Here is a 25191-nt window from a genome sequence, read left to right as displayed (position 1 = left end):
CTAGTGAATGACAAACACCAAATGCTGAATGTATGATGGGGAAACATGGCCGTCACCAACTGCGGTGAGTGACCAAGATGAATGTCCCCACTGTTGGGACAGGGAGGTGCAGTGTCCAGTTCTTGTCTTTCCTCTTCCACAGTCCTGGCTCCCTTAGTGGCTTCATCCACACTCACAGATTTAAGTGTCATTCTTGTAGCATCACCTCCAAGTCTATGTCTCCAGATCAGACATTTCTCCTCAAGGTCTCCACACTCATCTGTCCAACCTGACACCTCACTGGAGTTTCTAACAGACATCTCACCGTGACCTTCTCTTCAGCTGAACATATGAAATACCCACCCCTCCCCCACATGTGCTCCTGACAGAGTCTTCCCCATCTCTGCTGATATAACCCCATCTTTCTGCTGACACATTACAAAGGTGGGGTGCCTTCCTTGACTCCTTTCCCACACCCCAGATTGAATCCTTAGGAAATGCTGTGAAATCCATCTTCCCAATGCATTCAGGGTCCAGTCCCTTGCCACTGTTTCCACCACTCACAGCCCTGTCAGAACACCCAGCACCTGCAGCCTGGAACCCTGGGAGCTTCCCCACACCTTTCCCTCCTGCCTCACTGGTCCCTTGTCTCCTGATTCTGTCCTCAGCTCAGCAGCCACACTGACCCTGTGGCCCGAGGAGTCTCTCTTGGGGAGGAACTCTCAGAGGAAGCCACTAGGGACATTGGCTCCTTGGCCATGACCTTCCAGGACTCAGCATCTGCAGGATGAGAACAGTGTCTGCAGTGGATTAAAGACAGTGGAGGCTGGAACAGTTCCTGCTGTAAGCAGGTGTTCTCACCTTCTGATTGGTCAGCTCTCTGACCCCACAGGGACACCCCTGAGGTCCACAAGAGGGGGCCCTGGAAGCTTGCAGGGACTCCTAGGCTACAAAGCAGCACTCCATTAGAATCAGGGGACTCAACCAGTCACGGGCAGAGGATCCAAAAGTACATTTGGATATGCAGGGAGAAACCCTTAATTGCACACGGTGCACAGGTGGTCACAGGGAACATCACTGGGGAGTTGTGTGGTCCCCTTGTCACATGGCACACAGTCTGTCCCTCCTGGGTTGTCTCCACACCTCCTGGTAAGTTCATGAGCATAAAGTGGCTTTGAATGGCTTAACAAACTGGAAAAGGTATAAGAGAGAATAACACCTACCAGAAACAGTACACCTTGGAGCTTTTAATCTACATCACTTTTGATTTATTTATGTATTTATATAATATTCAGAGACTGGTTGCAGAAACAACAGAGAGGGACCCTTAAAGTCCCAAGGGAGGCTGGAGTGACTATTTCAGCACCAACTCTTGGAGAAAGCACCTCTGTCACCCTGGAAACAAAGATATTGAGAACAAATTCAGGTCAGTCTCAGAAGTGTCACATTTCCCCACAGCCACCACATGCTCACAATGTCCCACTCTGAGAATTCCCAAAACCCAGTGTGTCTCTCCATCCCAATACCCCCCACTCCTGGCCACCAGGGTCTCACCTGTATGAGCTGTGAGAGGCACATCAGAGCTCTGGGCACTGTCCCTGCCTTGGGAAGACGCAACAGCAGAGTTACAGGGTGGAAGAGCCCACCTCACAGATCCAGCCCACACTCTCTCAAGGGTCCCAGACATCACCTCCCCAACACCCAGATTTACAGGCATCCTGAGGGTAGCTCTCCCTGCCTCTGCCTGTGGGAAGAAAACATTCTGTGAGAAGTCAGGGGGAAGGCTGGGTACCGTGATCCTAAAGGATTCCCACATTCCTGAAGCACAGGAAGTATCCAGAACTGTGGCTGAACATGAGGGTAGGATCAGGAAATATGGGGAAGTACATGTGCAGGATTGGACCTACCATCCATCTGGACATCTGTCCTCAACAGGGACCTTCCCCTTTGACCTCTGACATCTGGTATTCAGTCCCCATCACTAGAATCATCAGGTGATACACGTGTCCCTCACTTTCCCATGGACCTCACTAACGAGTCAGTGTTAGGAAATAGGCCGCAGATGGACAAGCACCCGTGTGGGGTTATGAAGCCCATTAATGAGGCAGAGCACACTTCCACCTGGGCTTGATCCCCAGGGGACAGGGAACTCAGCCCCACCCCTTGCCCACCTGAGCTCTTCCTCCTCCACAGCATAGCTCCAGTGACCACAGCTCCAAGGAGACACAGGGCAGCAGCAATGCCCACAGAGATGATGGTGATGGTGGTCTGAGGAGGGGGGTCTGCAAGGGGAGGGTGAGAAGCCAACCTCAGGCCTCAGTCCTGATCCTGCTCGGGGACATGCTGAGGAGAGGTTCTGTTCCCACGCCCCTCCTCACCCCATCTCAGGGTCAGGGGCTCAGGCAGCCCCTGGTGCTGCACATGGCACGTGTATCTCTGCTCCTCTCCAGGGGGCACGACCACAGCTGCCCACTTCTGGAAGGTCCCATCCCCCACAGGCCTGGTCTCCAAAAGCTCCATGTCCTGGGTCAGGTCCTCCCCTTCACGCTGCCAGGTCAGGGTGATGTCAGCAGGGTAGAAGCCCAGGGCCCAGCACCTCAGGGTGACCTCATGATCAGAGATGGGGTGGTGGGTCACGTGTGTCTTTGGAGGGTCTGAGGGGAGGGTGAGAAAATTCAGGAACTTTGCATGGTCATGGGACACTCCGGTGGTGCTCATGTGACCACCCTGAGAGTGGACAGGACAGCTGGGGTGGGAGAAGGAAGAGCAACACCGAGACACCAGCCTGGGCAGAGGCACCTGGGATAATCTCCTGTTTCTTGGAAAGTTCCAGAATCAGGGTAAGAACCTAGGGTAGGAGGGCCCACGCCTCTAAGTGGTGACACAGCCTTAGGTGGAGGCAGAATGACTCAGAAGAGCACAAATCAGGCCTCCAGAGAAGGTCTCAGCCAGAGAACCAGGGAGAGCTCCTGGTGCACCAAGTGCTGCAGGGTGTGAGGGAACCGCTGAGGAATGTTTTAGGGAGAGGCTGGGTCCCTTATTGTCCTTTAGAAAGCTGGGCCCCTGGGTGAGTCACAGAATAAGTAAACCAGGGGGACTCTTCCTTCTCCCTAGCAGGAGGGATACTCTGACACTGCCCTATTTTCCTCCTCTTTTTGTAGGAAGCCGCCCCAGCCCACTGATCCCCTCCTCGGAGAGGCCCGCGCGTTGGTACCTGCTCGGAGCAGCGTCTCCTTCCCCTTCTCCAGAAACAGGTGCAGCCGGCGCACACACGTGTGGTTTAGGAAGACTCTCCGGATGTCTGCGTCAGGGACCTGCACCAACTGATGCCAGCTGAGCCCAGCCGCCTTGTGGGCCACGGTCCAGGAGCTCAGGTCCTTGTCCAGGGCAACGTAGTCCGTGCCATCATAGGCGAACTGAGTGTACCCTCTGAGGAAGCGTTTCTCCAACCCCACGACACAGCCGGTCATTTCCTGGAAGGTGTGAGACACTGACCCAGCTCGGAGGTCAGCCTCGCCCACTTAGACCAGCACAGCCCACACCTGGCCTCAGCCTTGGGGTGACCCTGGGACCCTGAGACTCAGGGTGCCCCCTGCCGCTATTATGGGGATGGGGGTCGTTCCCGGACCTGGGTGGCGGTGGCTCACCGTCCTCGCTCTGGTTATAGTAGGTGCGAAGCTTGTTTACGTTCTCTAGAGAAGTCTGTTGGTTCTGCTTGATTTCCTGCATCTGTTCCTTCCAAAAATCTGGATCCTCCTGCTCCACCCACGGCTGCTCCATCCACGGCACCCGCGGCTCCAGCCTTGGCCTGGCTGCGTCGCTGTCGAACCGTAAGATCTCGGTGTCGTCCACGTAGCCGACAACAATGTACCGGTTCTTCTCGCGGCCTGGTCCGTACATGGCGGTGCTGAAATATCTCAGGCTGTGCGGACCTGGGGGCATGGGGGACATGCGACCTAGGTCGGCGGTTGGGCTGGTAGCGGCAGGGGGCTCGGGGGACAGAACACCGGGCAGTGGTTCAGAGGAGGAGGAAGGGGCGTGGCCCGGCCAAGCAGGAATCTGGGGTCTGGGCCTGGGGTGCTGGGACACGCTTTCTCCAGGTCGTGTGCTGCCACTGGATCCCCTCCCTCCTGCCCCGCAGAGGACGTTCCCTCCCAACGCCACACTCACCGCTCCAGGTCTGGGTCAGGGCCAGGGCCCCAGAGAGCAGCAGGAGCAGGATTTGGTGTCCCATGACCCAGACCCTGAGCTTCTGGGGAGGAGGAGTTCTGGTCACTGGACCCACTATGAAGCTGATGGCTTGTTTAAATGATTGGATATCTGGTGGCAGTGAAACCAGGGCAGGGGCAGGGTCCAGCCTGGGGACCCGGAGCTTTGTCCTGACCCCTCCTCCAGCCGGAACCTCTCTGCCCCTCCCTGAACAGTGGCCATCTGGTGTAGCCAAGCCTTGTAAACAGACAGAAGAGATAGTTAGGGGCACTCATTTAACTATTTATGTTCCTCATTCCCTTGACTTCACTGACCTCTCATCACACTCAACACGTCTCTGTCTGTCCTCTGGCTTCTCAGGAAGTGTCCTGCTGTCTGCACCTGATGTCACTTTAACTCGGTGTGACCACCTTAGCCCTGCACCTGTTACCCTCTTTACACCATGAAGACAGTTGTGTTGTGCTGACTGACCACCTACTGGTTCCTAGGAGTGATTTACAGGAAACTCCTACTGATGCTGCTGCTTTAATTTGGTTACAGAAGGATCTTATCTGATGGATGAACAGGGACATCACTGAGAGGGACATGCAGTAACTTCTGTGGTGGACGTAATCGAAGGCTCTCACGGACTGGAAATGAAATCTTCCCAGCACGCTGAACTCACTGCTCTAACTCGGGCAGTGGGGAGGCCTCCTCACTTCCCCAGGGCAGTCCACAAAGAAATGGAAAACTGGTTGCAGATTTATTAGATGCCACACAGGACCCAAGACAATGGGCCTTTATCAAAATTCCGTGGCATTCTAGAGCTGCCACCATGGAAAGGAAAGAAAGTCATTTTGCTGACAGTGAAACTGGATAGGCAGCATTAAACAGAAAAATTATCCAGACCCAAGAATGTTCCCTCCTTTCTACTAAATCAATAAAAAAGTATCTTTTATGGTTTAGACAGACAGCTAAGGAGGAAGAAAAGAGAATATGGCAACAAAAAAGGGGAAACCTTGACCCAGACAGAGGGATGTGGGTTTGATCCAAGCAGAACCTATCTTACCTGCAGGGGCCTAACTCCCTGCACTTGAACCTGTACATGAGCCACCACACTGGGGTCCTGGGAAGGTGATTTCATGGAGGGAACAATGTCACTGGAGACCTTCTGCTGCTGTTGCTCATGAGGAGGACAGCAGATGTCCTATCTGTCCAAAGTGCAGCCCAGGGACCCACTCCCTGGGTCCCAAGGACATCTCCCACTCCTGTGGGTCCACGTGAGGTTTGGCAATTGCATTTCATGCAAGTCTCACTGTTTCAGGGACACAAATGTCATGAGTGATGACTTGTGTGTTTCCTCACTGGGTTGAGGTGTTGCCTTGCAGGAGATTGACAGCCTTAACGACTGGCAATTCTTGTTAGAAAGAATAACTCCCCATTGGGGAATTTCTTCTGAGTGACATTGTGCCTGAGGACTCATTTCACTGGGTAAGTCACAAGATCCATGTGGAACATTTGGCCCCTTTTGCAGCACTTTCACTGTGCCCCTCACCCCTGCCCTGTGGACTGGGGGACGCACCAATGGGACATCAAAATTCAACTGGACAGAACTTCAGAAGCCTTTACTCTGCCCTGGACAGAAGCTCTCCCTAGAGTGCAACTCAACCCAAGAGCCACGCCCTTTGGTGAACATGAACCTTCTCCTTCGGGATTGGTCACTGGCCTCCCTGTACATCTGCATGAAAGGGGATGTGGACCAATTTTGCTGAAAGGAGACCTTCTACATCACTGTCAGGGACTTATTAACCACCTTAAAAACACTGATAAATTAGTAACCAATTCATTTCACACTGTGCTCCTGGAGACACAGATTTCAAAGATCATGGCTTACAACTAGGATATTCAGCCTGTTGGAAGAGACATCAAACAAAGGACTCTCTCCAACCTCATTGGAGGGACCTTACCAGGTACTACTAACTAACCCATGTGCAGCCCAACTCAGAGGAGTTAACACCTGGGGTCACGTTTCTCATTTAAAAAGGCACCTGATAGTTCATGGAGATCTGCCCCTTCCCTGACACTTGCCTCCATCCACAGCGGAGATCAAGGACCTTTCAAGGACGAGAAGCCACCAACCAGGCAGGCAGACAGCTGTCCCAGCACAGCAGTGGGGGCTGCAGGCTCACAAATTGATGCTGCTGTTGATGGAATGCACATAAGATGATTTTATATCACTAGTATCCTCCTCATGGCTTACAGATGGAGACAGTACCTGTCTCCCCAGAACCCTCTCCCTTAATAGATATGAAACATTTAGCTTATGTATGTGCTATTCTTTCCCACCTACTAGACAATGATATTCTAATTAATAGTTATGGTAATGAAGTTAATGCTTTGTTGGCCACACATTGGGCTTCTCCTACTATTGATACACACTTTGGAACTTTTTTCCTGAATATATCTATTATAAAGGACCCATCTAGGGGAAATTCCTCCAAGGACATGTCCCTGATAATTCCCCTGCTGGAATCACATATGGACCCACTTAGGTGAGTGTTGTGTAGCTACAGCAATGGATGATGAAGAGCTAACAGAAACACCTGCATGTGGTGAGAAGGCTGGCAGTGACTCACTCTCTCCGTCACAGTGTGTCTGGTCCTCGGACTCACCAGCCCTGTGCCTGTGGCCGCATGTCTGTGAAACAAGAAAAAAATCAATGGCTCCCCATTTCAAAAATTATTGTTATTACTTGTGGGGTAGATATGTCTGTAAATACCCCACTCTCTTGTGACCTGGATGCTTGTGGGAAGCCCTATGGAATATTCAAACTCTAGCTGATTTGGGAGTAATAACCTCTACTCATTTAACTACGGATGGAGAAGTCAACATTTCTGGGTCCATTAAGTGTACCTTAGCTGCTCCCTGGCCATGGGTACCCAATGGCAACAACATCTCTGGTGGATCCAACCCCACCCACCCTCTAAAGGAAATAAAAGGGGGTACTTGGAGGATTAGGGGCTGGACTTGGTATTGGGGCTGGACTTGGAGGAAAAGGTACAGGGAAGAAGAAGCATAATTGGTAGGCATAAAATAGATGGGGAGAGGTAAAAAATGATATAGGAAACAAAATTCAAAGAACTTATATGTACAACCCATGGACATGAACTAAAAGGGAGGGAATGCTGGAAGGTTGGGGGGCACAGGCCAGACGGGGATAAAAGGGGAAAATTGGGACACCTGTAATAGCATAATCAATAAAATATACTTTAAAAAATCCAGTGTCCTGGGAAATTGAACTTAACCCTCCTTTGAGGTCATTTCTATGGAAACTAAGTGGCCAGAAGAAAAATTAGAGCTTCTGGATAATGAAATAGTAGAACGTCGTAGTTCATCTGACCAAACATAACACACAAGGTAGAAAGGACAGTGGATGAGGGAGGAAGACAATATTAGATTAATAAAACTTCTGATGATACATGCACAGGATTTTGGTGGCGGGAACACCAGTTCTCCTCAGATGCTTCCTTCTCTAATATTAGATGTTTTCTGTTCCTAATCAGTGTTGTGGGTTTAGTACAGTTACTGCTGTCCCTGGTGTGTAAATGTTGCACTAGATACAGAAAAACACAACTAATGACCAGCTGCAAAAAGACTCAGGTCACCACAGCTGAAAAACTGGAAAAGGTCCAGAACATTCACAAACAAAGACGTGAAGGCTCTGACTGCCTCCTGTTCCCCCACCTTCTCTGAATTATAACACTTCAACCTTCAATGCCGTCTGGGGTTACAGTCTGGCCCCATTCCCAGGGGTCTGCCCTGCTCAGCCAGACAGACCACACTGAGACGGCCCAGGAGTGAGCCTTCCCAGCACCATGGGGCCTCCTACCCATCCAAAGGCTTGGTCAGCAATGCGTGCTTTGATTGGTTTATGACCAAAACGGGGGCATGTGGAAGGAAAGGGGCCACATAGTAACCTGAGAAGTTCAGGGGAGGCCTGTGTGGCAGCCTTACACACTCAGAGACCTAAGGAAACCTCTCTGGTCATCTGGTGACCTGGGAATGGTCTCCCTGTGGGTTCTAGTCCCACAGCTGTCCCTGCTCACACCTCAGGTCTGTTAAGTGGCTTTTCCTGAAATAAAATGAGCCCCCATTAATCTGCATATAAATTCTTTTATTTTAAATTACAAACTGTTGGGTTCATTATTTGCTGCAGGAATCTCTCAGGGGTATCATTGCAGAGAGCGAGCATTCCAAGGTTTTCATGATGTTGAACTGACAGCCACTTTCTCCATCTTCCACCTGACTTTCCCCATGGTAAGGAACACATCATGTACCCTCCACCCTCATATGACGATGTATGAAGTACCTTTCCTCACCCAGAAAAAGAAAACATTGAAATGTGCATTTCGGTCATTTCCCCAGCCTGGGCCCTCTATCACCACTGAATTGTGTGGATCCAAACCTGGCAGAGACCAGGATGGCTTGTGGGCTTGTCTGAAAATACTCAGATTTCTCCCAAAAGTTACTGTCAGAATGTGGGGCATGAAGTTCAAGTCATCACTTTTTTTAACAAAATATTTCTGGCCTTTTTCTTCTTTTTATTTATTTTTTCCATCAGCATATATCCCTCTCACACAATCTCGCACCTCCAACCACCCACCTTGCCCCCCTGTAATCACCACGCTGTTCTCTGGGTCCATGAGTTTAATGTTTTTGTCTTTAATTACAGTTGACAGTCTATATATCATAATAAACTTTTTGTTAAGTGAAGTCACAGGGGTATCCCCATTCAATGAGAGAGACAAAAACATGAGTGACACACACAGTATCCACAGGGGAGGTGATGGTGTCCCAGCAGAAATTGCTGAGGGTACAGCACCTCCTTCAGGGGGATTTGAAACAAGAAAAGTGCATGTGTGGATCTCTGAAGGGCAGGCACTTCTCTGTCTAGGCATCTGTATAAGAAATGGGCTTCTCCAGAAGACTAGTAAGAAGATGTTCTGTTGTTTCCCTGCATGTGGTGCTGAAACACAAGTTTGTTTGTTTGTTTTGTTTTTTAGTTCCCTTGCACCACAGGTTTTTTCTCTGTCTGCAAGGATGGTGGGAAATGGCTCCTGATCCCTGCAAAGGGGAGTGTCTCCTCTGTGTTCTGGTCACCTTGGTTTCAGGGCACTAAGCCAATGGGGGAATTTGGGGGAGGAAGGGGTGGGGTTTCAAATGCCTGAAATCACATGCTGTCCCCAGCAGACAGCCCAGCTGCGGGGGTGGAGGCTGAAGGTGGGAGCTGGGGGCAGCTGGCCACTGCTGTTATGGCTTCGTTCTCCTAGAAGTGGTGACCTGGGGACCTCTATAGCCTCCCCTCTGTATCTGCACTTGACCTTGGCATTAGCAGCAGAGAATGCCTGTCCCTCTCGGAAACAATGTTTCTGTGCTATGCTTCCCAGGTTTGCAGATAATGTGCTCTGCAACCCCAAAGCACTGCTACAGCTTCTCTGGTTGCCTGCTGGGAGCTCTGGGAGGGGGAGAGGGAGCAAGCACAGGGGGAACCAAGGAAGGCAAAGCCTGGAAGAGTGGGGGTGGGGGGGTTGGCGGCCAGGCTCCCTGGCTTTGTTTCTCTGTCTGTGAGGTGGATGGCCAGACAACCGTGGCCACATCCTGTGCTTCATCCCTATCTAGGTGTCTAAGCTCAGCCACAGCTCCTACCACCTTCCTGCAGCAATGCTCAACCTCTGCTCCTCCCAGCTGAAGGGAGTGGCCTTGGCAGCCTTAGTCCTCCCCTCCTCAGGCTGAGACCCACAGAGTCTGGACTGTGAGCTGTGGGTGTGTGTTTGGCACCATCTGAGCTCTTCTCTCTTCCCACCTTCAGATGTGTGTGAATCTCTCAGATACATGTGAGCATCGAGCCGGGGACTTTCTGTCGACTTATAGCTGTTCGTATTGTTGGAACTTCAAGGGGAGAGACCAAGGAAACCTCTTACACCACCACTCCTGTGATTGCACTCCACGTGTGCAAATCTATTGCCCTGTCTGTTTTAAAAGTTAGGCTTTTTAAGATTCCACATATGAGTGAGAACATAGAGCATTTGTCTCTCTCAGTCTGATTTATTATTTCACTAGGCATAATGCCCTTGTTGCCTAACCGAGTTGTGGCAAAAGGCACAAGGCCCTTCTTGCTCTGGCAGAGCAATACCCTGCCGCCTCTGCACTGCACCCTTCCTCACCCATTCACCCACAGGAGGACTCGGAGACTGTTGTCCCTGCTCTCTGGTGGGTCTGACGCTGCAACGCGCTCGGGGATGCGAATGTACCTCTGCCTGAGACAGGCCTTTTCAGACCCTCTGCCAAGGAAGCGCACACTGACTCTGGTGCAAGAGAAACATCAGGAAGACCCGGAGGTGGGGTGACTCTGCTGAGTAAAGAAGCTGGCTGTGGTGGTACAGGGTGCAGCCAAGAGGAGGACCCCAAATAGGAACCTAGAATGGGGTCCAGAACTCAAGGTTTCCGGGACATATTAGGATGTCCTCACCCTGCACTTCCCAGGTGTGGCTTGGGGGAAGGGACACATGGAGCAGGGCCATTGAGAGCTGTATTGCCTAGCAACAGCTTTGCAGCTGACCTCTGGTGTGGTCATTTAACATATCTATAACCTTTAACTGGTTACCTAGATATGGTAAATAGCTGTGGCCATGCTCTGAGCCAGAGGAATGGAAGTAACTTTCCCACCAAGACCTAACTGAAGGGCAGGCCCCCCAAGTTACGGAGCCTGCGTGGGAGCTTGTAGATAACTGGCCTCATGACATAGGGCCATGCCTGCCTAGACTCACTATGGCAACGCAGTAAAGCTGGAAGGATATGAAAGTGCTGGCAAGGGTAGCCAATTGTGGGAGGAGTCGGAAATGGGGCTGCAGACAAAGATTGGCATGGGGGTTTCAATGGAGGCAGCAGCCTGTGCAGGGGAGAACCACGTAGCTTTGCCAGAGTGGGGACTTCCTCAGCCATTGTGCAGAGAGGACCTCGCAGTTGTGGCAGTGAAGGAGAGGCATGCAGCTTTGCCAGAATGGGGGGCCCCCGCAGCTTTAGTAGGGGGAACCACCACCCGGCTTTAGCAGAGATCCCGGTGACACAGCTGATGGTGCTGGGAACTGAGGGAGGCCTACCAGCTGAGACAGGATTACTGGGAAGAACTGGGGACTGCCTGAGTCGTGGACTTCTATTTCTTTTCCTGAGGTACAGTACCCCAAACTGGGCGAAGAAGGGGAAGGAAGGCCTATGTGTGTTTGTGGGTGTTTTAAGGGACTTTGTAATTTTGATAAAGACATTAGGTCACTACTTTAAGTCTGTACAGCATTAAATAAACATTTCCTTTCCTTTTCATGAATCTCTGGCATTGAGAGATGTCTTTCCTATAAGGCGGTGGACATAATGAACCTGGGGGGTTCCTTTTGATAGTAGTATATCGCCCCCCCCACTTGGCCCCTTGCTGTTCTGTAACAGTGGGAAGAAAAGCAATGACCCGGGAACAGTCTGAGACTGGAGCAGAAGAAAGGGGCACAACCAGTGAATGCCACCCATGTTCTTGGTGAGAACACTCGACAAGAAGAGAAGAAGAGCTTTTTGAACCGGTGGGAAAATCTGAACAAACGTGAAGACAGAGCAGTAGTGTGGTTTCAGTGCTGGTTTTCTACATCGAAGGGCAGTGGGGTTGTGCTGTGACCCAGCATCTGTGTCAGAGGAAACCACAGCCTGGGCTTCAGGTGTGCACACGGTTCTCTCACGAGGATGAAAACATACTAACAATGAGAACAATTCAGAACAACTGGTGCTAAACCCAACACAGCAAAGTGTTAACAGTTGTAGTACCTGGGTACATTATGTATATCTGAAATGATTTCAATTCAAGCATTTTAAAAGTAAAAATCATTTGTGAGCATTGAATTGTTCCCTTTTTAAGATGAGTTTCATTGGTGCCAAACAGATTTTTTTTTATTGGTCACATTTTACTGTCTTTTAAAAATAAAGAGTTTGTATAATTTTGTAAAAGAAACAGCAGGTAAAATAAAGATAATTTTATGTAAATAAACAGGGAACAAACCCACTAGAGAAAACCTGCACTCAAAGAAAGCTAAAAGATGTTCTCTGTAGTTTATATGAATGGCACACTTACATGAAAAATAATAATTTACAGAATCAGCCATTCTGGGGATACATGGGTAATGTATGCTTCTATGCCATTTCTTATTTTCTGGAAGAGCTCACTAGCTCATGATGACAAAAATAATATTTCTTGTGGGTAATAACAGAATAAAACACATGAAATCAATTTCCCAACACATCTGAGGAGGTACACAGAAATACACTGAGGTAGAATTCTTACATATTCTTTGAAATGGTCAACAGCAGTTCTAACTAGACTATAATATTTTAGAAATGCATTTCATAATGGCTACAACAACCACTAAAAAAGATATAATTTAACATAAATAGCACATAAAATGTTAAAAATACCAGACTGCTGCCAAAGAAAAAGATAAAGAAAAAACCAAATAGCAGAAAAAGAAAACAGAGTCCCCACTTCTATTTTTCACTGATAAACTAAAAATTCTATTGAGAAATCTATAAATGTTAGCTTTAAGGCATTTTAATAGCACTTTATCCATTCAATCAACAAACTTCACTGAGGGTCAAGTGTTAAAAAAAACAAAAACAAACCCCAAACCAAAAACAAAACAAAACTTCAACCCTGGCCATGTGGCTCAGTTCACTGGAGTGTCCTCCCTACAGCAAAGGTTGTGGGTCAGGGACTCAGGCAGGGTACCTACCTCAGTTGTGGGGTACTGAGAGGCATCCAGGTACAGGTGAGAGGCAACTGGTGAATGTCCTCTCCTCTCCTCTCCTCTCCTCTCCTCTCCTCTCCTCTCCTCTCCTCTCCTCTCCTCTTCTCCTTTCTCTAGAATCAGTAAATATATCCTCAGGTGAGAATTTTAAAAGAAATCGTCACATGTGGAAAGTAGCATCTTCATGTAACAACCCTTATTTTACATGTAACACACCAGCATATGGGAGAAATATGAAAAAAAAAACACACAAAGTAATATGGAAATCATCCCTCCATTTCCTAGGATTGTCTTCATTGAGGGGATAAAATCCACATCATTTTTTGGACAGGTATTGCCCACATGCACGTCGAAATGAAATTTCTGGAAACACTTTAATGTTCCTAAAGACAGGAGTTCTCTTCAACAGCTGCCCTGGTCAGTGGGGAAACACAATTTCTCTATAATTTTATGGATCTTTATCAAGTTCATCATATTCTGGATTGACTTGAAGATCTTCCAGTGAAGCACCAGTTTCAAACTGACCTTCTAAGATTGTTGTGGATTTTATCTAAGAAATGGTACTGAGTACATAGTTACTAGGTAAAGTAGTTACTGTTGAAGCTGATTTTGTATTCACCATCTCTACTGTGGTTTCCACACCACAAGAGCACACCCAGGAGTTCTAGGTCCCTGAGGACCAGCAGGGCGGAGCTGACACTGGGGAAACAGGAAACCAGAAACGAAGCTGCCTGCTTCAACCACAGAAAAGAGTCTAAAAAGGCAGAGATATGAGTGTAAAAATGGAACTCAGCATGTGGGAGGTGAGAAAGGTGACCACCAGCATCTGCACTGTGTGTGTGACTCTGGCCACTGGAAAACATTGGTGGTGGCTGTGGGGGTGTGAATGTGCTGCAGCCTCTGGTGGTGTCTGTGCAGGTGAAGCACCATGGAGATGCTGGCCCAGACCATGAGGACAGTGCACGTGACACAGGACATGAGCACAGGATGGGTCCCTCAGGTCCGTTTGGTGACCAGGGACAAGCATGGCAAATACTGAGTTGCTTCTCATGAGCAGCAGTGGGCAGGAGCAGAGAAAGTGTCCCCTGTCCCCTGGGAGGAGCTGACTTAGAGTCTCATTGTCACAGCGGTGCAGGGACATCTGTGCCAGGGGCTCCAGTCATGGTGATTCCTTCTGGGCACATTCATTTAGCTCCTCCTCTTGTCAGAGCTTGTCCCTAAGTCCCTCACACTGTCATCCCTGTGACCCAGACTGGTCTGCCTGTGCATTCTAGTCCCACAACTCTCGCTGCTCATGGCCTCAGGTCTGTTCTGTAGCTTCTTCTGAAAAAAAAAAAAAAAAAAAAAAGCCTCCATACCTCACATATAAATTCTTTTTGTTCAAATTAGAAAACTTTGGGTTGCATTATTTGTATTTGCTCCAGAAATCACTCTGGGGGATCATTGCAGAGAACAAGCATTCTGAGACTTTCATTATGTTGAACTGAGAGCCACTTTCTAAATCTTCCTCTGACTTTACCCCATGGTAGGGAAACCAGCACATACCTTCCACCCTCGTATGACAGTATATGAACTACCTTTGCATCCCCAGTCGTGGGGAAAAACATTCACATGTGGATTTAAGTCCTTTCCCCAACGTGGTCCCTAGCTCATCACTGAATTGTGTGGTTCAAAATCTCTCTGAAACCAGGATGGCTTATGAACTTGTTACAAAATACTCAAATTTCTCCCCCAAATGCTGTTGGGATGTTGGGCATGATGTCCAAGTTAGCACTTTTTTAAACTTTAAATATTTTTTTTATTTTTCAAAACAGTTGAAACACAGTATTTATTAGTTTCATCTGTAAAGCGCAGTGATTAAACACTTATATAGCTTGTTAATTAATTTCCCTGATAAATCTAGTACACATCTCACACCATATGTGATTATGACAACGTTATTGACTATGTTCTCTAAGCTGTACTTCACACCTGAAAATAAATGCCCAGGGCTGATACAGGGCAACCATCATATTTTCACTGACTTGGGTGGAAGTTATGAGAGGGGCTAAGTAGGGTGAGTGTAGAAGTGGTGAAGAGCACAGCAGGACAATCTCAGAATATCTCCCTGTAAATTCCTGATGAATGACAAACACCAAATGGTGAATCTGTGATGGGGAAACATGGCCGCTACCAGGCTGGGGAGTCACCAGGATGAATGTTCCCACTGTTGGGACAGGTGGGTGCAGTGTCCAGTCCTTGTTCTTTCCTCTTCCTACAGTCCTGGCTCCCTTGGTGGCCTCATTCACGCTCATGGCTTTAATGTCATCATCTCCTTCACACCTATCTCTCCAGCCCAGACAATTCTCCTCAAGGTCCCCACAGTCATCTGTCCAACCTGAGAGATCACTGGTGTTTCTAACAGACATCTCAACTTGACCTTCTCTTCAGCTGAAAGCTTGAAATGCCCACCCCTTCCCCACACATGCTCCTGCCAGAGTCTTCTCCATCTCTGCTGATGTAACCCCATCTTTCTGCTGGCATAGTACAAACATGGGGTGCCCTTCTTGACTCCTTTCCCACACCCCAGATTGAATCCTTAGGAAATGCTGTGAAATCCATTTTCCCAATGCATTCAGTGTCCAGTCCCTTCCCACTGTTTCCACCACTCACAGCCCCATCAGAACACCCAGCACCTGCAGCCTGGAACCATGGGAGCTTCCCCACACCATTCCCTCCTGCTTTGCTGGTCCCTTGTCTCCTGATTCTGTCCTCAGTTCAGCAGCCAGACTGACCCTGTGGCCCGAAGGCTCTCTCTTGGGGAGGAACTCTCAGAGGAAGCCACTAGGGACATTGGCTCCTTGGCCATGACCTTCCAGGACTCAGCATCTGCAGAATGAGAACAGTGTCTGCAGTGGATTAAGGATCCTGGATGCTAAAACAGTACTGCTATAAGCAGGTATTCCTCACATTCTGATTGGTCAGCTCTCTGAACCCCACATGGATACCCCTGTGGGGGGCCTGAAGCTTGGGGTGACTCGTAGGCAACAAAGTGGCCCTTGGTTAGAATCAGGGGATTCAACCAGCCACAGGCAGAGGCTCCAAAAAGTCACATTTGGATATGCGGGAAGGAACCCTTAATTGCACATGGAGCACAGGTGGTCACAGGGAACATCACTGGGTAGCCATCTGGTCCCTTTGTCCAGTGGCAGTCTTTCCCACCCGGGTTGTCTCCCCACTTCATGGTGCATTTATGAACGTAAAGTGACTTAGAACAGCTGAACAATGGGGTGAAGGTGTAGATAGAATAACACCTAGTGGAAACAAAACCTCCTAGAGCTTTTATTTTTTTTTGAAAGATTTTATTTATTTATCTTTAGAGAGAGGGGAAAGGAAGGAGAAAGAGAGAGAAACATCAATATGTAGTTGCCTCTCCCACATCCTCTATTCGGGACCTGGCCTGCAACCCAGGCATGAGCCCTGACTGGGATTTGAACTAGTAACTGTGTGGTTCTCAGTCTGGCACTCAATCCACTGAGCCACACCAGCCAGGACTGGAGCTTTCAATCTAAATCACTTCAGAAAACATATAGAAAGAGGATATATGTGATATATACCTATAGGATATATGTTTTATACATGTGTATACATGTGGCTTATTTTCAAAGAAAGATTTCTGTAACTAAAAAAATAAAATAAAAGGAAAGGAAAATCATATCTGTCGTTGTCTCCCAAGCCTGCACAATGTGGCTATGATCTAACCTCTCCCAACCACTCTATTCTACTCCGGCCATGCTGGCCTCGTGGGTGTTCCAAAACCACATGGGGGGTGGGGGCTCCCTTTAAGGAGATCACCTGTCTGGAAGGAGCCTGCCCCAGACCTCCTGCTGGGTAATTGCTCCTGTCCTTCTCATCACTCCTCCAAGGCCACCTTCCCATGAGGCCCCATGCTGACCACCCAAATTCTAACAGGCCTCCTCCCTCTCCCAACACACCCCAGTGTGTCCCCTTCTCCACAGCACCTCCCACCTGCTCATGGGAACTCTTTCCTCACTGTGGTCACAGGGTACAGTGTGTCCCTTAGCCATACAACACGGGCTCTGTGAGGCCAGCCATTCAGCTTATTCTTAGTTCCCCAATGCACAGACCTACTGCATTTTATAGCAATTCACAGATGTTGTGGTGTTTTTAAAAATCCTTACCCAAGAATATATTTTTATAGATTTGAGAGAAAGGGAGAGAGAAATGTCAATAGGGCCTCCTGTATGGATGGACCTTGAGAATATCATGCTAAGTGAAATAACTTGGTCAGAAACAATTAAGAACCCTATGATTTCACTCACATGTGGGATATAAACCTGGAACTCATGGACACAGACAGCAGTGTGGTGGTTCCCAGAGGGAAGGGGGTGGGGGGAGGAGGGTCCTCATACCTGGTGAGGGAAGATGGTTTGACTTGGGTGGTGGGCACACAGTGCAATGTACAGATCCTGTATCATTGAAATGCACACCTGAAACCTACACGATCCTCTTAACCAAGTGTACCCCAATATATTTAATAAGAACACACCCCCATACATTTAATAAAAATACTCCAATAATTTAATTAAGAAAACAAAAATATGTATAATGTTTACAGAAAAAAAGAAGCTATAAAAATACCCAAAACATAGGGGTTGTGGACCAGACTCAGGCCTGAACCCAGGCTGACACACCCACAGGAAGCCCTCATTGAGCACAGTCCTGGAGCCACCACAAGGCCTGGGTGATGCCCGAGACCCTGGGATCCCAGGTTCTGGTGGGACAAGGTTCTCCTGAAGCAGCTAAGGCAAAGCAGCAACCAGGATGATCCAGATGAGAAATGACCAGGATGGGGATGGCTTCACCCCAACTCGGCTAGGACAGGACTGTCCCCAGGGGAGAGGACTCAGATCCCTATGGGGAGGTTGGCCCGGTGACCAGCTCCTCATGTGATGCTGATAAGGATGCAGACAGGATCCGATGCCAGTTGCAGAAACAGCAGTCAGGGATCCCTAAAGTCCTAAGGGGAGGCTGCAGTGACTGTTTTTAGCAACAAGTCTCATAGAAAGTATCTCTGTTATGCTGGGGAAGAAAGTTGTCATGAACAAACTCAGGTCAGTCTCAGAAGTGTCACATTCTCCCACAGACCACCACATGCTCAGAATGTCCCACTCTGAGAATCCCCAAAACCTGTTGTGCCCCAATGTCCCCACCTTCTGCACTCAGGGTCTCACCTTTAGGAGCTGAGAGAAACACATCAGAGCCCTGGGCACTGTCACTGCCTAGGGAAGACACAATAGCAGAGTTAGGGGTGGGGGGTCCCCTCTGATAGACTCCAGCCCACACTCTCCCAAGGGTCCCAGATGTCACCTCCCCAAAACCCAGACTTACAGGCAGGCTGAGAGTAGCTCTTCCTGCCTCTGCCTGTGGGAAGAAAATGTTTTGTGAGAAGTCAGGGAGAAGGCTGGGTCCCTTGACGCTTAAAAAGCCCCATACTCCTAAAGCACAGGGAAGGTTCCAGAACTATGACTGAACACTCAGGAAACATGGGGAAAGTACATGTGTGTGGAGTGGACTAACTGAGCTTCTAGACATCCATCCTTAGCAAGGACCTTCCCCTTTGACCTATGAGACTGGGAATCAGTCCCCATCACTAGAACCATCTGGTGATAAAAGTGTCCCTCACTTTCCCACGGGCCTCAATAAAGGGTCAGTGTTGGGAAATAGGCCCCAGATGGACAAGCATCTGTGTGAGGATACGATGCCCTTTAAGGAGGCAAAGCACACTTCTACCTGGGCTTGACCCCCAGGGGGACAGGAAACTCAGCCCCACCCCTTGCCCACTTGAGCACTTCCTCCTCCACAGCACAGCTCAAGCAGCCACAGCTCCAAGGAGACCCAGGGCAGCAGCAATGCCCACAAAGATGATGGTGATGGTGGTCTGAGCAGGGGTGTCTGCAAGAGGAAGGTGAGAGGTCAGCCTCAGGCCTGAGTCCTGACCCTGCTCAGGGATGCCCTGAGGAGAGGCTCTGTGCCCAAACCCCCTCCTCCTCACCCCATCTCAGGGTCAGGGGCTCAGGCAGCCCCTGGTGCTGCACATGGCATGTGTATCTCTGCTCCTCTCCAAGGGGCACAGCCACAGCTGCCCACATCTGGAAGGTTCCATCCCCCGCAGGCCTGGTGTCCACTAGCTCCATGTCCTGGGTCAGGTTCTTCTCATCACACTGCCAGGTCAGGGTGATGTCAGCAGGGTAGAAGCCCAGGGCCCAGCACCTCAGGGTGACCTCATGGTCAGAGATGGGGTGGTGGGTCAGGTGTGTCTTTGGAGGGTCTGAGGGGAAGGTGAGAAAATTCAGGAACTCTGCATGGTCATGGGACACTCCAGCAGGTGCTCATGTGACCACCCTGAGAAGTGGTACAGGACAGTGGGGTGGGGGAAGGGAGAGTACCACCCAGACACCAGCCTGGACAGAGACATCTGGGATAATGTCCTATTTCTTGGAAAGTTCCAGAATCAGGGTGAGAGCCCTAGGGTAGGAGTGTGCAGTTCTCTAGGGGGAGACACAGACTGAGGTGGAGACTGATGACTCAGAAAGGCCAGAGTCAGGCTCCAGGGGAGGTCTCAGCCTGAGAAACAGGGAGAGCGTCCTGGTGCAGCAGGTGCTGCAGGGTGTGAGGGAACGGCTGTGGGGTGTTTCAGGGAGAGGCTGGGTCCCCTACTGTCCTTTAAAGAAAGCTGGAGCCCTGGGTGAGTCAGGGAACAAGGAGACATGGGGGCCTCTTCCCTCTCTCTAGCGTCAGGGAGATCTGACACTGCCCCATTTCCCCCTCTCCTTGTAGGAAGCTGCCCCAGCCCACAGATCCCCTCCTCGGGGAGGCCCGCACCCTGGTACCTGCTCGGAGCAGGGTCCCCTTCCCCTTCTCCAGGAACAGGTGGAGCCGGCGCAAGCACGTGTCCTCCAGGAAGACCCTCCGAACGTCCGGGTCAGGGACCCGCACAACGTCGCGGCTGCTGACCCCCGCGGCAGCGGTCCAGGAGCGCAGGTCCTGGTTTAGGGCGACGAAGTCGGCGCCGTCATATGCGAACTTACTGAACCCGCGCAGGAAGCGCCAGTCCGATCCCATGACACAGCCGGTCATTTCCTGCCATGTGGGCGACACTGACCCCCGTCCCGAAGTCAGCACCGGCCACTTAACCAGGCAGGTAGGACAGTCCCGCCCGACCCACAGCCCTGGTGGCGAAACTTAAACTGAAATGAAACCAAGTAACCCCCGCCCCGGGCTGTTCCGTGGTTGGGACACCGGCGAGTGCCACAGTTTCGGGGTGACCCTCGGACCTGCAAACACGGACCCCGGCCCATCGGTGAAGGTGGGGGTCTTGCCACAACCCGGGCACGTGTGGCTCACCGTCCTCGCTCTGGTTGTAGTGGACGCACAGCTTGTTCAGGTTCGCTCTGCTCCGCTGTTCGTTGTGCTGGATTTCCCGCGTCTGTTCCTTCCAAAAATCTGGATCTTCCTGCTCCACCCACGGCTGCTCCACCCACGGCACCCGCGGCTCCAGCCTGGCACTCGCGGCGTCGCTGTCGAACCGCACGATCTCGGTGTTGTCCACGTAGACGACGACGGTGTACTGGTGCTGTCCGCGGCCGGGTCCATGCACGGAGGTGTGGAAGTATCTTAGGCTGTGGGGGCCTGGGGGGCGGGGGGGGGGGGGTGACAGGGGCAAGGGTCCGGAAGGACGGAACAGGGGACAGTGGTTGAGGGGAGCGGGCGGCAGAAAGGGGAGGCCAGGGGCCAAGGCAGGAGTAGGGGGTCTGGGGTCTGGGCCGGGGGTCCTACGCCCTTGCTGGCCCCCACGCTCCTGCCCCTCAGAGGCTGTCCCTCCGGACCCCGCACTCACCCGCCCAGGTCTCAGTCAGGGCCAGGGCCCCCGACAGCAGCAGGAGCAGGGGTCTCGGCCCCATGACCCACATGGGTCTGGAAGACTGACGACTTTTTACTGGGGAGAATAATGTACCTGAAACCATGGACGCTGATTGGCTGCTTTACAGTTCGGGTACCCAATAGGAATGAGAACTGAGGTGGCGTCATGAGTATCCAGGCCTGGGGAATCCGAACTCTGCCCTGAGCCCTCCGTTTAGACTCTCTCTACCACGTGGTAGGGGAGAGCCAGAGGTGGTACAGCTTAGCAAGGTAAACAGAAAAAGAGGTAGTTAGGGCAGTCCTCTAACTTACTATGTTCCTCATGCCACTGACTCCTCACTGACCTCTCATCGCACTCAACACGTCTCTGTCTGTCCTCTGGCTTCTCAGGAAGTGTCCCACTCTCTGCACTTGTGATGTCACTTTAACTCGGTGTGATCACCTTAGCCCTGCACCTCTTACCCCCTTTACACCATGAAGACAGTTGTGTTTCACTGACTGACCACCTACTGGTTCCTAGGAATGATTTACAGGAAATTCCTATTGATGCTGCTGCTTTAACTTGGTTACAGAAGGATCTTATCTGAGAGATGAGCAGGGACATTACTGAGAGGGACATGCAGTGACTTCCATGGTGGACATAATCGAGAGCTCTCAGGGACTGGAAATAAAATCTGCCCAGCACGTTGAACTCACTGCTCTAACTCGGGCTTGTCACCTGGATGATGATCTAAGCAAACAACTGGAACAGGAACAGAATCAGAGAAATGGACATCACATGGAGGGTTTTCAGTGGGGAAAGGGAAGGGGAAGAATAGGGGGGGAAAGGTACAAGGAAGAAGAAGCATAATTGGTGGACATAAAATAGATGAGGAGAGGTTAAGAATGGTATAGGAAACAGAATTCAAAGAACTGATAGGCACAACCCATGGACATAAATTAAGAGGGGAGAATGCTGGAGGGTTGGGGAGTGCAGGGCAGAGGGGGGATAAAGGGGGGAAAATTGGAGAACTGTAATAGCATAATCAATAAATAACCTGTGAAACAAAACAAAAACAATCAAACAACAACAGCAAAAAGGGTGAAGGGATTGAAAACCGGGAAAAAACTCCTGAAGGATGCTTTTGCAAAAGGTCACAGCAATTTTAATATGCTTACATTTTGACGGAGAAATTTCTCTTTTACAAATTTATCCTAAGGAGATGATTATATATATATAATATAATATATAATATAATATAACACATATATTATAATATTATAATACATATTATATATTATATATTATATATATTTTATATATATATTTCTTGTATTGTGGTCTTATAAAGGTGAAAGGATGGAATGTCTCTAAATGCTCCAATCAGTAGAATGATGGTCACTGTGGACAGAGGATCTCAGGCAGTGACACCCTGGGACCTACAGAGAGGGTCAAGTGTAGTCTTCAGGGCAAACCCAAAAGGCACTCGATATGGGATTCTTTTGGGGGAAAGGAGACTCAGAGAGGTTGATGGGTGGTGGAGCTGCAGTGAACGCAGGGTGTTTTATCTCGGAGCCTTGATGACCCCCTTTCATTGGGTCATGGAACAGCTGTGGGCCTGTGGCGTTCTGCCTCAGGCAACCCATGGTGTGGGGTGTGTGGGTGCTTGATTTCTTCTGGATGAGATTTCACATCATGAGTTAGGGGATGTTTAAACTGTGTTTATTAAAGCTGGGGACAGAGACACTGACGAAGGACTTAGGGTAGAGGAAGTAACTGGAGAGAGCCTAGGTGGGGCTGCTTTGGTTTCTGAAAATGTTATAGGAAAGGAGTGAGTCAAGGCTGGGCTGCTGACTGCTCACTGGAAAGTAAAACTCACAAAAAGAAGTGTTCCGTGGTGGAGCTATTGTTAGTTCACTGGGAAGTAAAACTCAAAAAGAGAGAAGTGAGCCAAGGCAGGGCAGCTGTCGGCTCACTGGAGAGTGTGAGAAAAAGGGGGCCTTGAAGACAGGATGGGGGATAAGCCTGAGACAAGCTGACACTGCCCTCTGATCCCCTGGCTGATAATCTGAAGGACACCTTAGAGCTCAGAAGGACAGAAGGAAGTTTATGTTTGACACAGGATGTGGGTGCGTTCTAGAGCGAGCTGCCCCAGGGCTCTGTCTGGAGTGATTGATTTCATCTCTCTTCTCTGTGTGAGAATCTGAGGACAGGGTTTAAGCAGACTACTCATCAGTTTTGCAGGGGTGTTTTTAATACGCAGATGCATCAGAATGAGAGTATAGGGGCATTTGGGATTATTCTTTGGTCGGCTCCACTCTTTCACTTTTATCTTAGGTCGGTCTGGCTCTAAGGGGGTTTCTTTGTTATTTGTCCCCCTGACTTCATCGGTCCTTGGGTTCATCTGGTGCAAATGACATGATCTGGGTCTCTGTTGTTTATTTTCCCAACCAGGGAGATTTAAGCTATGTCTTCTCTGGTTAGGGAGGAGAGGTATAAACCATTTCTTCTCAAGTGTCTTTGCTTAGGGGACATAAGGTCTTTCAGCTCACCAGCTGACTCTAAGGGGTTCAGACCATTTGGCTTTGCTTAATTTTCTTGCTTTAGTTTCCCCATTCCACTTCCCCAGAAATTTTCATAACTTCCTACTATCTTGCCTCACTCTGACTCTGTACTCTTTGCAAGTGAACTTTTGCAATTTTCCAGAATGTTCTGTGATAGGAGGCTTGCTAGGCTCAGTTCAGAAGGACATCAACAGGCTATCTCTGTGTCCTTGGCTATCCAAACTGGTCAAGTTCATCAGCCAGCATGGGTTCCAAGGCCTCCACTGCCTGAGGATTAGTTAGAGTCTGGGGACAGAATGCAGAGCCAGAGTAGGACCCTGGCTCTGTGACTCTGGCACTGTCATGGAGGAGATGGACCATTAGCAGAAATGACACAGAGAAATGTAATCATGACCCAATGCTGTGAGGGAAAGTTCCTGATATCACATAAGTGGATAACCAGGAGATCTATGGGTCCCCTTCCAGTGGCCTGAATATTATGTGGAAAATGTAAAAGAATGACATTTGAAATAGAACAAACACACACAATCATAGAACAGGAAAGATTTCTTGGAAATTAAAAATATCATCATAGAAATGAATAATTCAGTAGGTGTACTTGAAAATTCAAGCTGTACTTCTACTGAGTCGTACAAATGGAAAAGTGTGGGCAAGCTTGAGAAAAGACCTATTAGTCCATCAGTGAAGGGATCCCAACAAGTTAATAATGACAGTTTAAATAGTATGGAAAAATTAAAATTATGATGAGTAGGAAATGATTTTAAATTTTCCAAGAATATTTCTTAAGGTTTACAGATGAAAATTTACATTTTTGAATGGGCTAATGAAATTCTTACTACAGCAGATAAAACAGACCCACGCTGTAACACATCACAATGGAATTTCAGAAAGAGGGTGGGAAAGACCTTGGAATCTGCAAGAGGCAGGAAATACGAGCCTGGAGACTAGAAAACATTGTTACAACGCCTTCCAATTTCTAACGAAAAAAAAAAAAATTCCGACACAGAGTTCTATATCCACTCAAGATGTGAATAAAGGCTAGGATAGCCTACAGTTTCTTATGTATTTAGAGTTTTAGTAGTGAACTTATCATATTCTCTTTGGAAAATGCTACCAGGCAAAGTGGGGAAAATCAGGAAGTAAACCAAACAAGGGGAACATGTGGGATCCAGGTGACAGGGGATCCACAACAGGAGAGACCAGGGCTGTCCAAGATGAGGTAAAGTACATCCAGGGTATCCGCCAAGCTCCAGACCCTGCCCACCTGTGCCAGGACTGAGGGCTGTGGACAGGGGTCTGCAGAGAGGAAAGGGGTTGAATATCTGATGTGTTGAAAAACATACTTGGGAAGATTTAGACTCTGGGAACAGCAGTGGAATGAATGTGTGAACCCGGCAGAACAACTCCTTGGATGACATTGGACCAGATACAATGATTAACCACCCTCTACCCTAGTGCAGACCAATCAGTGGAGACCTTTACCCTAAGTCCCTCAGTCCCCTATGCAGGCCATCCCCTAGAAGCCATCAGGGAGCCAGGTCTCAGAGGAACAACTCACCTGTGACTCTGGGTTTGGTGCCACTCCCTTAAATAAACATCTCGTTTCCTTTTTTTCTTTTTTGTTTTTCTCACCCAATGACATTTCATTTTCCTTGCTTTGAGAGAGAGGAAGGAAGAGAGACAAACATCAACAGGTTGCTTCCCCAGGATGCCCAGGCCA

At 49.3% G+C, this 25191-nt stretch overlaps 2 protein-coding genes across 3 annotated transcripts in view; both read right to left on the bottom strand.

Moving 5' to 3' along the window:
• LOC114510840 (patr class I histocompatibility antigen, A-2 alpha chain-like) overlaps nt 1-21117 on the bottom strand; it is a 171461-nt gene extending 150344 nt beyond the window's left edge. Inside the window, exons 1-5 of one of the 2 annotated variants that reach the window (XM_028529316.2) lie at nt 20905-21114; nt 20412-20696; nt 19898-20164; nt 19060-19335; nt 18797-18959 (exon numbers count right to left, since the gene is read on the bottom strand). In XM_028529316.2, the coding sequence (XP_028385117.2) occupies nt 18877-18959; nt 19060-19335; nt 19898-20164; nt 20412-20696; nt 20905-21031 (1038 nt within the window). In that variant the 5' untranslated portion in view covers nt 21032-21114 and the 3' untranslated portion in view covers nt 18797-18876. Of the gene's footprint in view, nt 1-18796; nt 18960-19059; nt 19336-19897; nt 20165-20411; nt 20697-20904 lie in introns of those variants that run through there. The other variant, XM_036013340.1, reaches the window with a different exon arrangement.
• The window catches only part of LOC114510749 (patr class I histocompatibility antigen, A-2 alpha chain-like), a 512772-nt gene that overhangs the window by 28083 nt on the left and 459498 nt on the right, over nt 1-25191 (bottom strand). The window lies entirely within an intron of this gene.

This window comes from Phyllostomus discolor, chromosome 12, assembly GCF_004126475.2.
Source record: "Phyllostomus discolor isolate MPI-MPIP mPhyDis1 chromosome 12, mPhyDis1.pri.v3, whole genome shotgun sequence".
NCBI classification, from domain to species: domain Eukaryota; kingdom Metazoa; phylum Chordata; class Mammalia; order Chiroptera; family Phyllostomidae; genus Phyllostomus; species Phyllostomus discolor.
The sequence above is the reverse complement of the archived record's forward strand: the minus strand, read 5'-3'. Positions and strand labels throughout refer to the sequence as shown.